The sequence below is a fragment of the Candoia aspera genome, chromosome 6 (genome assembly GCF_035149785.1).
Source record: "Candoia aspera isolate rCanAsp1 chromosome 6, rCanAsp1.hap2, whole genome shotgun sequence".
NCBI classification, from domain to species: domain Eukaryota; kingdom Metazoa; phylum Chordata; class Lepidosauria; order Squamata; family Boidae; genus Candoia; species Candoia aspera.
In genome coordinates, this window is record NC_086158.1 from 69,965,110 (window position 1) to 69,978,607 (window position 13,498).

Sequence of the window (13,498 nt, forward strand, 5' to 3'; positions counted from 1 at the left end):
CGCTTCATCCAAGGTCCTCTGAAGCTGCAGTGCAACCACCTTCTCAACCACCTTCCCCAAAAAGGGGAGGTTAGATACTGGATGAAAATTGTCCACTATAGTAGGGTCCAGCAATGGCTTCTTGATACTTAGAAAGGAAAGTCAGTATATAGAGTTCAAATGTTTTGAAGGAAACCTTGTCAATAGCAAGGAAATTCTATGTATACATGGCTGCAGATGCATACTTGTGCACAGTTTTTTTTTTGAAGGCAGTGCCTTCCTGCTTAATGCAAGACATCACTTTTCTCAATTTCACTTATCTTTGCTATGAACTTGATATCTTCCTGAAATGAAAACAGCTGGTTGGTTGCTTTTTGTTGGTTGCTTTGTAACTTAAGACATGATTGAGGGTCTTTTTCTGTTCTGTGAAACTGTACAATAGTGTTGATGTCTTCAGAAGCAGTACTGAGTCTAGAAAATACTGGATTGCACCAAGTAAAAAAAAATTAAAAATCAGATTTTGAACAGGCAAATAGGCATTCTAAACTCATGATGATTATACTGTAGAGATTAATCTATTTGCTTAATTCAGTTCTCTTCCTTTTCTGTTTTTCTCCAAATTAATTATGTTGTAAGAGATTGGTGGGGGGAACATACTGACAATATAACTGGAAGCAAAACTGATCTGTGGAAAAAGGCTTTCCAAATCAATGCTTCAGGTATCGTTTAATGCTACAGTGAAAAAGTGTATTTGGACTAGACAAGGAGTTAACAGGGCTGGCCATCTATCAGTAGCATGGGGCTACAGGTAACATGGTGGGGTGTGGTGGAGAGAGAAAGGCCTTGGTGGGTTGGTTGATGTCTTCCAAATGAGAAGGACAAGAATTTTCTGGGGAAAGAGTTCCTTTGGGACTCTTTTCATTTTCTTTTTAACTGTGCAAAGACCCTTGTTAGGCCTGGCACTCTGATGGTTCGTGTGTTTTCTATCACAAACGGGAAGATAATCATGTTGCTGATTTCCCTTAATTGTTATGGGGGGAGGGGGGCCAAATCATTGTAGCTTAGATGCTGTTCAAACTATCTGCCTTTGTGTTACAATGATGTTTTCAGTATCAGAATGGTAATACAAATTGCAGCGATGTTAAAACACTATTGCCAAATTCTTGTTTACCTCGCTGTGTTTATTAGTGTCCAGTAAGCTCAACTGAAAATGTTAGAAAAGCAGATTTGATTCCTCGGTGAGTTTGTGGGGTGCAGGTACAATGGGTTTGGAAAGAACCTGGGTATGAGAGGAAGTTCTATTAACCAGCCTTAATTATAGGCCATACAATGCATCTTAGTAGACTAATTTTAAGGTGACACTTTTATGGAGGCCTCTGACCTGTGTTACACAGAAATTCTTCCCCAGGCACAGAAACTATGCACCTGAGTGTTGTTGCTCGCTGAGTTTGACCCTTGAATTGCAGATCTGAGACAAAGTCATTGCTGCACTCCTTCCACCAAGAAAGCTGAAGTTTCAGAGGCTTGCCAACATGACTTCAGTCAGCCCAGTATCTTGTCAGCTGTTTTCTCTGTGTTCTGCTAATATTGCGACAGCTTTTAAATTATCTTCCTTCTATAGATTTGCAGATTCCTTCTTTTTCTTTATAAAGGATGCTTTATTCAGCCATCTGATGTATATAATAAATGCCGCATGGGGAGACGTGAATGTAAATGAATAGGATAGCAAATCACTATCAAAATAACTCTTGCAACCTGAAAGGCACAGGACAGTGTTTTGATGGATCAGGTACCTACAATGTAGATTAATCTGTTGGTTTTTAAATATTCATATGGTAAAATCAAGACTTCTGAAATAATTACAAAAGCAGGAAAGCATCTTGAAAGCTTTCCAAGCCTAATCATATGCCAGTTCAAGAAATTCTGTAGCACAGCTCCCTGGAGTCCACCCCAGCAGGCTGTTGTTTCATTGTCAAACAGTTAATACTTACAGGGCACTGTTTCTACAATCCTTTGTAATTTGAACCCCTTCATTCAGAATCTGTCCTCTGCACAGGGGAAAGTATCCCACAGAAGACTTGCTGGTCCTCCTAGCCCCATCCTCTTTTGTTGCCAAATTTCAGAGAGACATTTCTCTTACTATGAATTGCCCTATTTGATACTGTTTTACTTCACTGTGGTTCTTATATGATACTGTCTGCTGTCACTGCACTGGTACTGCAGGAAAATTGGCAGTTTGGGTCTGTTAGGGTCTCCCCCCCCCAAAAAAGAAAACTTAATTGCAGCAGGCTAAGATGTGCAATGTTTGATGTGTGAAATAAGTTAGTGGGGTAATGGGACAGTGCAAAAGAATTCTATGCAGTGAAAAATAAGAACAAGCTAAGAGGAAAACGAGAGCAGGCATGTGATCATTTTGGAGTCCAGCACCACCAATTTTGGGCATGTGATTCCCCCACTGAATACATTCCTTGATTTGAGTGTGCCGGCTCCAGCTTTAGTCCAACAGAAAAGACATTTGCTCTCTTGTCTGACAGCACACTTTTCTTTGCTTTTAGGTGATGAACACAGAGCTTTAGCTGAGGACTGTGTTTGAGAAACAAGTTTGGGTTACGTTTTAATACAGACTTTAAAACAAAGCCTCCACAGATGAATTGAGATAAGGTTTTTTTTTAATGATACAATGATGAAGAAGATGATGATGAGTATTCTATTCTTTCTCCTCTCCCAGTATTAAACCCCATATTATTTTATGAATAAGATAGAAAAAGATTCCTCTGTGGAAGAACAGCTGAGTTGGGGTAGCCCAGTCAATGTCACCAAAGCCTGTCCTCACATCATCCACAACCAGATGATGTACACATATCAAATTGTATATATCTATGGGTTATATACAACTTAAAAAAAAAAAAACAGGATTAGGGACACCAGTTGTACATAGGATTTTATCTTGCCCTCCCCCAAAATCTTTATATTACAGCATGTTCTAGATCAGTATTAAATTTATCAGTAAATGCTTTGGGTTATTTTGGATTAGAGACACTTTTTGGAGTTGTATAAATGTGCTTGGGCTTTAAAGTTCCGCATGACTGGTGCCAGAAGATCTGAGTTGGGGGGGCGTCAGTCCCACCAAACACTAAAGCTCCACTAGAAATGTAGTTACAGCTCATCCACTTCCTGCTTTTATCCTTGTTAAGTACACTGCCAAATTGCCTCTAAATTAAAAATCGCCTCCTTAACATTTAGACTCTTACATTAATGTCATTGCTGTGCTGAAACTAGTAATGGACAATTTTGAATTTAAACTAAAGCCATCAGATATTTCTGTATAACATCACTGATCTTTCTTTATAAAACCCATTGAGAGTACTTGCCATTTTAGAAATGGCTTTGAGCAGAAATAAGGAAAACAGTATGTAATGTTTAATTAAATTACAGTTTTGTCATTGGGTCTTAATTTATGACAAAATTATACTCTTATCTTGGGATCTTTCTTTAAATCCACGTTGCATTCAAAGGTAATACCGAAGTTTCCTTCTGGCCGGTGAAAATTCAGACTTTCTTATATTATTTCCTTTGTAATTGCCAAAATGAATTCTGTAATGTAATTCTTCCCTAAGCTCATGTTACTTCAGATCAGGTCATTTTCCCCAGTTTAAAGCGGATTCTTCTTCTGTTGCATCAATTTTTCTCCTATAACATTTTAATTCGTTTGTATTTATTTATTTACAGGGCTTATAGGCTTCTCAAATCAGCTCACCCTGAGCAAAATACAACTCCCCAATATTTAACTGGGATTAAAAACAACTGATACAAATCAAATTAAAAGCAGCACCATATAATGTAATCAATTTTAAAAGAGACTCATGATCAAACTTTAAAAACCAAGCTATCATCCAGAGGGACAGTCATAACAACCCCCATGACTGTTATGACAGCCTCCACCAATTTTTCACCAATTTTCTGAAGACCAGGAGGGAAGGGACCAGTTACATATCAGAGAAATATTATTCCTGACAGCTGAAAATACGTGCTTCCTGGCACCTGAGGCGGCAATCTTTAATTCAGGGGACACATAGAGAGCCTGCCCTAGTAGTCTTATTGAGTGGGCAGATTTTAGTGGGAGAAGGCAGCCCTGTAGATACCCAAGTTACCTCCTGAACCATGGAGGGCTCTAAAGGTAACAACCAGCACCTAGAAATGCACCCAGAAGCCAATTGGCAACCAGGGCATCTCTCCAAGTAGAGGTGTTACATGGGTGTCTTGAAGTTCACCCATAACTTCTTGAGCCACTGCATTCTGGACCAACTGTAGCTTCTGAATGTTTTACAAGGGCAGCCCCTGGTAGAACACATTGCAATAATCCAATTAAGGGATAACTATGAATGGAGCCTCTTGTGGTGCAGAGCGGTAGGCAGCAGTATTGCAACCAAAACTCTCCCCACGACCCAAGTTCGGTCTCAGTGGAAGCTGGATTCTCAGGTAGCCAGCTCAGGTCGACTCAGCCTTCCATCCTTCCATGGTTGGTAAAATGAGTACCCAGCTTGCTGGGGAAGGTGACGACTGGGGAAGGCAATGGCAAACCACCCCACTATAGTCTGCCAAGAAAACGTCACGAAAGTGGTGTCCCCCCAAAGGGTCAGACATGACTCGGTGCTTGCACAGGGGACCTTTCACCTTTTTCACGAAAGTATGAATGACAGTAACATCTCCCTTTCCAGGAAAGGTTGCAGTTGCCACAATAAGATGGGGCTGAACAAGCCCTCAAGGCTTGTTCATTGTGCAGCAGCTGTGAGTCCAAGAGGACCCCCAGAGTGTGAACCATCTGCCCCATCGAGTACAATCCCATTCAGAGTTAATAATGGAATCTCCCTGAAGTCGGTGGTCCTTCCAAGCCAGTCACTTTATCAGGCTGGGACAGAGTCTCAACTTGTTCTTCCCCATCCAGACGGGGACAGCCTCCAGGCACCAAACAGCACTTTAACAACTTCACTTAGCTGATGGTTTTGAAACCAGTCCATGTTGTTCCAGTTCCTTTCCCAGCTGTCTGGAGATGATTTTATACGTGTCTGGAAATACTTTTTGATGAGATCAATATTGGCATCCACTTGAAATTCTTGGATCCAACCTGAAGACAACAATTCTGTCAAAGTATCTGTAGTTAACTAGATACCTTTTCATTTGAATATTTTTTTTTGGTCCCAAGCATTTCAGATGCATTTAAATTGGCCTGCTTTTCAACTGAAAAAGACTGTGGTCATCCAACTCTTAACCTTAGCTTCAGGCTACAGGCTATATCATAAATTAATTAAAAGCCTGCGCCTAAAAATCTGAATTGTCTGCTTTACAGCAAATTCTTAGCTGCAGTGTTTTTTTCCAAGCTGTACTTGCTATTAAGGGCTTTCTTCAGAAGATTATATCAGAAAGAGTTTTTTTACAAGTCTTATTTTCAACAGCCGAAGTCTGCTTCCTGTAGACTAATCTAGCCTAAATACAAGCAAAGGGATCAGCATCAAATGGAAAAAGTTAAGTTTAAAGGAAATGGCTTGTGAGAACTGGTCATGTTTGTTATTATTTCCCTGTGTGTAGCAGTGATTGCGAAGTAGGAACTCATTTGAAAAGGCCACATATGAATGTTTGAGCCTGGCTTCCCTGCCTTTCCTCACTGCCTGTGGAGTAAATGTCTTTCCTTGTTTATGATGGTGGTGACTGAGCTCCCCTTCCTACACATTTGTTTTCACTTGGATTTGTGAAGGGCCCACGTGGCCAGTGAAGACTGGGTGCTTAATGATCCTAAAAGCTGGAGTTGGGGTGACACTTCCCATCCTAACTGGTGTGGATTCAACAGGGATGTAGTCCTGATAGCAGTCACAAATGGTAGCAATATGGCAGAAGCGATCAGCATTTGAACAAAAGAGTGCAGCAAAGAAGTTTGGTTCGATTCTACTTTCTAGACCAACGAAACCTGTTCATTTCTGTTTAGCCTAATATAGAACCAACACATTTCAGCAGCATTTCTCATTTGAGTTTTGTGATAAGAAAACAGCTGGTTTTCTATAATAGAACTTGATAACCAGCTGACTTCTGTAGTGCTACAGAAGTTGAGCAATTTGCTATAGCGTAAGCTCTGGTTAGCAACTGCTTTTGCCTGATGCAGAGAGCCACCACCCTGGAAATAACTCGTAATAATCAGGCTAATAACTCATAACATTTTTCAGATAAACCTTGTCATACAACAGCCTTGTGGCATCTTAAAGACTAACACATTTATCTATCTATCTATCTATCTATCTATCTATCTATCTATCTATCTATCTATCTCTATCTATCTCTCTATCTCTCTATCTCTCTATCTCTATCTCTATATCTATCAATCCAAATTATATAGGCTTTATATATTGTCTTATATAACTCATAAACTTATTCTTGTGGCATTAGACTTCATGGACCACAGTACAATTTCTCACATGTGGAACTTTCAGCACTGGAGATCAGGCTTTTTCAGGGTTGTAGAATAAACAAGTTACTTCTGCTATGTAACTGTAGGATTTTGGCATTGCCACGTCCTATATGATCTTAAATAGGAAGTACAATTCAGTTTGTTCTGATGTTGCACTTTCTTTTCTTCCCCCATTTCTTTCCATGTTGATCTAGGTCTGGACTATTTTGTGTCCCACCACCTTCATTACCAAAGACAGATGATCCTCTTAGCAAAAGTTGCACTACTAATGGGAAATCTGAAGACAGACCACCCATAGAGCTGGAGGCTGACCAGTGGTGTTCAGAAGAAAAACCCACCAAGGCCAATGGTGAAGAACAAGTCCCACCCCTCTTGCCTCCACCACCAACAGGCAGTGTTCCTCCTTACCCTCCCTATTTTGAAGGAGCCCCCTTCCCCCCTCCGTTATGGTTGCGGCATACATATAATCAGTGGGTACCTCAGCCACCTCCGAGGACTATAAAAAGGACAAAGAGGCGTTTGTCTCGAAACAGAGACCCTGGGAGGCTTATCATGAGCACAATTAGGCTGAGACCAAGGCAGGTGCTTTGTGAGAAATGTAAGAACACTCTGAATCCAGAGGAGGGTAACAAAGCCCATCAAAATGCAAAAACCCAGAGGAAGCTAAGCATCCAAGATAAGGAGCAAAAAAGACACAGCGAATCTGAATATGTGGAGAAAAAGAGCAAAAGAGAAAGGCGGGAGGAGGAAAAATTTTCTGGGGAACAGCTGCAACGGACTCCAGTTATAAAAATATCTTATAGCACCCCTCAGGGGAAAGGCGAAGTTGTGAAAATTCCCTCCCGTGTTCATGGTTCAGGGAAGACGTTTTGCCCTCAGCGACTTCTCCAGAATGGTGGGGAGGACCAAGATGAGGCCCAAGACTCAGAACAAGATCAGGAAAGCAAATGTTTCATGGACAAGCAGTCCAGTGGACACCATGCTTCCATTCCAAAGTTAAAGCTAACGAGGCCTGTGCATTCCAGTGCAGATGTGCCCCCTCCCAAAATCCGTCTGAAGCCCCACCGGCTCAGTGAGGGGGACAACGTCTCCATTTATAAAGCAGAACTTATTGATGAGATGAATGTTCTTCCCAGCAGCGGAGTGCTGCCCGCTGCAGCAGCTGCTGCTTTTTACAGTGAGTCTGCAGAACGGAGTTTAGCTGAGATGTCTTCAGGGAGCTCCTGTGAAGATGACGACTTCAAAAGGTTTCCTCAAGGCAAAGATGGGCACGATAACTTGGCTTTTCTCATGAATTACCGCAAACGGAAAGCAGATTCTTCTAGCTTGTCAGTCTGCAGCAACGACAGCCTTGATGAATCCAAATCTTCAAGCTCAGAAGTAGCATCGCCAGAAATGTGTGACTTTTTACCTGGTGATGATGCATCTGTCTCCTCATCTTCTAAAGATGACCGTAAAATTGTGCCCCCGCTAACTGTTAGACTGCACACCCAAAGTGTCTCCAAATGTGTCACTGAAGATGGAAGGACTGTTTCAGTGGGGGATGTTGTCTGGGGCAAAATTCATGGCTTCCCTTGGTGGCCTGCCCGTGTGCTGGACATAAATCTTAGCCAAAAGGAAAATGGAGACCCTTCCTGGCAGGAAGCAAAGGTTTCATGGTTTGGTTCTCCAACAACGTCTTTCTTGTCACTATCAAAACTGTCCCCCTTTTCTGAATATTTCAAACTGCGATTTAACCGTAAGAAGAAAGGGATGTATCGGAAAGCTATTACAGAAGCTGCCAAGGCAGTGGAACATTTGACTCCAGAAATAAGAGACCTCTTAACGCAATTTGAAACATAATTTTGTCTTCAAAAACAAGTAAGTTATGGAGGTGCATAACCCCTTTGTAGTATAGTGGTTGGTTTACACATACATGTGTCAGTTTGCCTGGAGTGTGCCTTTGAAGGTTCAAGAGGATACTCTGTTTAAAGGGTGCACACACTGAAAGTATGCTATTTAATATTCTCTCAATATTATTCCAGTATAAACACTGAAAATCATGATTATTCCTAATCCCTAACAAACCATCCAGAAGCTTCTGTGTTTTGAAATATAACTGCATTGATGTAATACTATAATTTTTTTTAAAAATTGGAAGAGATATTTATTGAGGATCTTGTTTGGAGTCTTATAGGAGCAATATGTTGTCCTCTTTGTCTCCATCTTTTTATTGTTTCTGTTGGTTTTTTTTCCAAGTGAACAAAGCATCGAAAATATAAAAATTAAAAAGGTAAATAACAAAAACAAAAGACTGGGGAATAAAAAAAAGAGAGACATCATCTTATTTTCATCCTGAAAGGAACTTGAACATATGTTCCTGCGTGTTCTTAGTGGTAATTGCTTTGTATTGATCCCATGTAATGTGTCAGGCAATATATTTTAGGGAATTCCTTTCTCTTCCTGGGGTGATAAGTCTTGGGTATGAAGTGACCATGGAAATAGAAGCTTGCTTTTAAAAGAATAAAAAATAGAGGCTGATTTCTTTTGAGGCAGATTCTGTGTCTCCTACATTCTGTTCAGGCTTCCCCCCCCATGCGCTACATAATTTTGGCATGCTTACAAACCTTTGCCATAGAAGAATGTGCACATTAACTTGAGCCATAAAAAGTAGGTGTAAAGGGTAATCTATTTCTGACAAAGAAAAGGATGAGGGAAGTATCTTGCAGTGATGTGGTTTTCATAGTTTATTCAACATTAAGAGAATTTCGTAGTTTACAATTGTTAGTTCTGGAAATCAACCTCTTTAGGTTATTTCTGAGACTGTGATGCTTGGATTCTTGAATGTAATAATGAATTTGCTAAGACAGTCACAATTTATATCTCTAGCCAATTAGAAATCAGTAATTAAGACTCTGGGGAGAAGATTTGAAATGGGAAGAAGGAGCTATGCTTCTGGCATGGCTAGAGATGTATGGGTCTTTTTTCTGAGAAGAACCTGAGACTACCAAGACATCTGATCCAATCTAATTAGTATGTTCACAGCCTACTTCCACATTATGTCAAACCTGTAGCTGAATGCAGATTCAAAGCATTGAATTTCATCCTTTTTTATTAATGTCAGTCTCCCCTTCCCCCTTTTTTCTTTCTTTTGTTTTTTAAATGGTTGCCATCTTTTCCAAAGTGGTGCTCTGGAGAACTCAAGCTCTGCACAGTGCTTTCTGACCTTAAGTTAGCCATGTTTGCTCTTATATGAATTATCACAGTTAATTTGTATATGCATTTTTAATTACTGAGACCAAAGATTAAATTCCTGATTTAAAAACTTAATATTGACTAGGAGACAAGCCAAACCTGAGTACCAAACTCAGATAGAAACAGGGAAAGATTAGCAATAGTTTCTTCAGCAAAAGAAAATTAATTTACAGGTAGTCCTCACTTAATGACCATTCATTCAGCGGCCGTTCAAAATTAGAACGCGCTAAAAAAATGGACTTATGACCAGTGCCCAAAGGTATGCCATTGCAGCACCCCCATGGTCATGTGATCAAAATTCAGGCACTTGGCAGCTCACCCGCACTTACAGCTGCAGGGCCGCTGCAACTCCCTACCCGCCTATCTCCTCCCATCTATGCTTTCTTGGCCCCCTGCCGCCCTGTGCCCCACTGCCTCAGCTGACCTTGCCATCTTCTTGCTCCAGCTGCCGACAAGGCCTGGCTGGCCTGGCTGGGTCAGCTTCAGCTGCAGAAAAAGAAAAAGAATGGGAAAGGCAGCCCCTTTGCAAAGAGCTGCTGGGTGGGTCTGAGCTAGCTTTGCTTAAAAAAAAAAAAAAGCTAGCTCAGCCCCACCCAGCAGCTCTTTGCAAAGGGGCTGCTTTGGGCTCCCCCCCCCCCCCACAGCTGAAGCCCAGCCCAGCCACCAGGCCAGGCATGCCTGGTCAGCAATGGGAGCAAGAAGCTGGCAAAGGTCAGCTGGGGTGGCGAAGCACAGGGGTCTTGGAGTGCAGGGTGCAAGGGCATCTGGGACTGGTCTGGGGTGGCTGCAGCTTCCCAGGGCATGGCAAGCAGCCTCAGAGCTGCTCAGTTCTAGGGCTGCTTACTGCCCTGCAAGGCAGGGTGCAAGGTGGCCAAAAGGGCAGAGATGGGGGTTAGATGGGGGGGAGTTGGAGGCAGTCCCTTACCTTACTGAGACTCGGGGTTGGGAGGGACCAAGCCTGGAATGGCTTGGATTAGGGTGGGTGCTTGGCTAACGACCAGTAAAATTTGCTTAAAAACAGCAAGGGGAATTTCCAGGATTGCTGTCGCTAAGCGATGTAGTCACGTGACATCTCGCTTTACAACCACATTGCTTAGCGATGGAAATTCAGGTCCAATTCCGGTTGTTAAGGGAGGTCTACCTGTGTTATGTATTCACAAGATAAGAATTCCACCTCTTCACTTGTTTCCTATTATGAGTTCAACCAGTTCAAAAATAAAGTTAGCTGTTTTGTTACACTGAAAGAGTTCTGTAAAAAAAGTAAAATTTTGCTTCCAGGGGTACAGATGATGGTCTAAGTTGAAACAAGGAAATAGATGTGATGAGCATCTCGGCTGGATGATTGTACTGAAGCATGTGAAGCAACTCTTAAGGATAATTCCTTGTACGCTGAAGGGCTTCCCCTGTTAGCAGAGGCTGGCCCTTTGGTCATTTGGCTAAGAGTAGAGGATATTTTTATCTGCAGATGGCTTTATGATGCTCACCATGTAAGCATTAAGATGGTTCCTCTTCAGACTCCAGATCTGTGGGGATCAGATAGAGTTTACTCAAAACTGATCCCTGCGATAAATTGGGAAGAAATACTTTGGGAGGAAGAAAGAGGTGGTAATTGCAGTTCTCTGACTCACAAAGTGACAATCTGTAACGACTGGTATGTGGTGATTCCTACTGTTACCCAATTTCAAAATGTAAATTGTAACCACCAGACACTAATAAGAATGCAGGGCTCTTTGGGAAGAAATGGCAATTAGTGTTTTAGCCAATGGTACAATGAACTAAGTTTATACAGGCTTTGACAAAAATGGGGAAGCAGTAATCTGAATAGTATTGTTTCAAGAAGTGCAAACTTTTCATTTTATTATAAACTTATGAGGTTTTTTTTCCTTTCTTAATGCTGTGCAGCAAGATCAATATGACTGCAAGGAAGAAGACAAGTGCTGGGAATCTTGTCTAGTCTGTAAGTTTAGCTTACAGCCCTCAAATTTCCTGGTGTTTCCCATACAAGTATTAACCAGGTCCAACTCTGCTTAGCTTTTTTTGAGATCAGCTAAGATTGGCTAGGCGCTGTGTCTTCTAAGTAGACATGGATAGAGCTGGGGAGTTCAGAATTATTATAGTTGGCGTCTTAGCATTTGCAAAGCACCAGTAAATACCTCTAGACTTGGAGGTTAAAGAATAAAAAAAGGAGGAGAGATGAAACTGCAGTTGTTAAGAACAAGTATTAGGCAGCCATTGTTAAAGGGCCAGATACATCGGGGTTATTTATGTGGAAGGTATAAATAGTAATGCTGAAGTTCATGTAAGGTTGAGAAGTGAGAAGTAAGAATCCTTTGAAAGATAGGCTGTAGTTTATCCCTTGACTTCATACATTATCTGAGGATAATGTAATTTAAGGGATTTTGATATGTCTATAAGGAGGACCCAACATGCTGCCTTCAAGGAAACATGGCCATGGATTGATATACTGGAGAGCCAGCATGGGATATGGTTAAGGCAGCCTTTCTTAACCTTTTGACCCTGGAGGGACCCTTGAAATGTTTTTCAGGCCTTGGGGAACTCCTGCACATTCAGGCTCAATTATAGGCCAGAAGTTACAAAATTATTACATTCATTTCATGTGTAGGCCTGTATATATGCACTAACTGTTCTTAAACTAAAAAGACTGAAACTTGCCTCTTTAATGTGAAGTTGCCTGAATTTGATTTTTTTTTTAAAATAAATCCTGATCTCCCAGGAAACCCCTAGTGATCTCTTGTGGAACCTTAGGGTTCCATGGAACCCTGGTTGAGAAACCCTGGCTTAAGGTTTTGACTAGGAATGGAGAGACCCAGGTTGAAGTCCAGTGTTGGCCTTAAAAGTTCTCTGGATGACTTTAGACCAGTCATTCTCTCTCAGCCCAACCTACTGAAAGAATTGTGGGGAATAAGTGAAGGAAGTGTTATGTGTACCACTTTCAGCTACAGGAGGAAAGGCAGGTCATAAATCACATAAATATATTTATGCAAAACATTTTGAATTTTACTTTTTTTTTAGCACACTGGAAGTATCCTAATCTGAAGGGTTTGGGCCTTGAAGAGATCAAAATCAGAGCTCTTCCAGGAAAGTCAAAATGGTTTTGCGCATCTCTAAAGAGAATTCTGCTAAGGAAGGATTCTAGCCATCGCAAAATCATTGGCTTAAAGTCTAATACTTCCTTAGTTCCAAATCATATCAGCAGAGGAATGGAGGTACTGGCACTGCAAAATATTGGGTAGGCATATTTTGCAAAAGAAGTTTAACATGAGCAATTTCTCCTCCCTTCAAGTGTTAAAGCAGCCACATCCTTTTCAAGATTCACATGACTGCTTTGATTTGCCGGTGGTCCCAGCAGAAGTGTTTGTACATGCTTACACAGACTGCAGGAGGCATATACATTAAACATTAAGTCCAGAAGTTTTCACCAGCAATCTAAGACACAGAAAAAAATACCGGGTCTTATAGTAAATACATAAACAAAGAACACTGTGCAAAAGGTACACTGTAAAAGTCACAAGATCCAAATTGTTGCCTGGGGAATTCTGGGAGTTGAAGTCCACACATCTTAAAGTTGCCAAAGTTGAGAAGCACTGCTCTACAGCACTGAAACCAGCAACGATAATTCAGATTTTGTGACTTTTACAGTGTATCTTTTGCAGTATTCTTTGTTTATATATTTACTATAAGCCCCAGTACTTTTTCTATGTCTTAGATTGCAGGTGAACACTTTTAAGACTTCTGGATTTAATGTTATATGTATGAAAGAGAAGAGTTTCCTAAAACCCAAAGTTCATCAATATAGATTCAAATGTT

The 13,498-nt window shown here is 41.1% G+C and overlaps 1 protein-coding gene across 2 annotated transcripts in view; it reads left to right on the plus strand.

Annotated features, from left to right (window-relative positions):
• The window catches only part of PWWP2B (PWWP domain containing 2B), a 39,152-nt gene that overhangs the window by 20,929 nt on the left and 4,725 nt on the right, over positions 1–13,498 (plus strand). For both annotated transcript variants that reach the window (XM_063307364.1, XM_063307363.1), the window contains exon 3: positions 6,631–8,296. In XM_063307364.1, coding sequence (XP_063163434.1) covers positions 6,631–8,278 — 1,648 coding nt within the window. In that variant the 3' untranslated portion in view covers positions 8,279–8,296. The remainder of the gene's footprint in view (positions 1–6,630; positions 8,297–13,498) is intronic.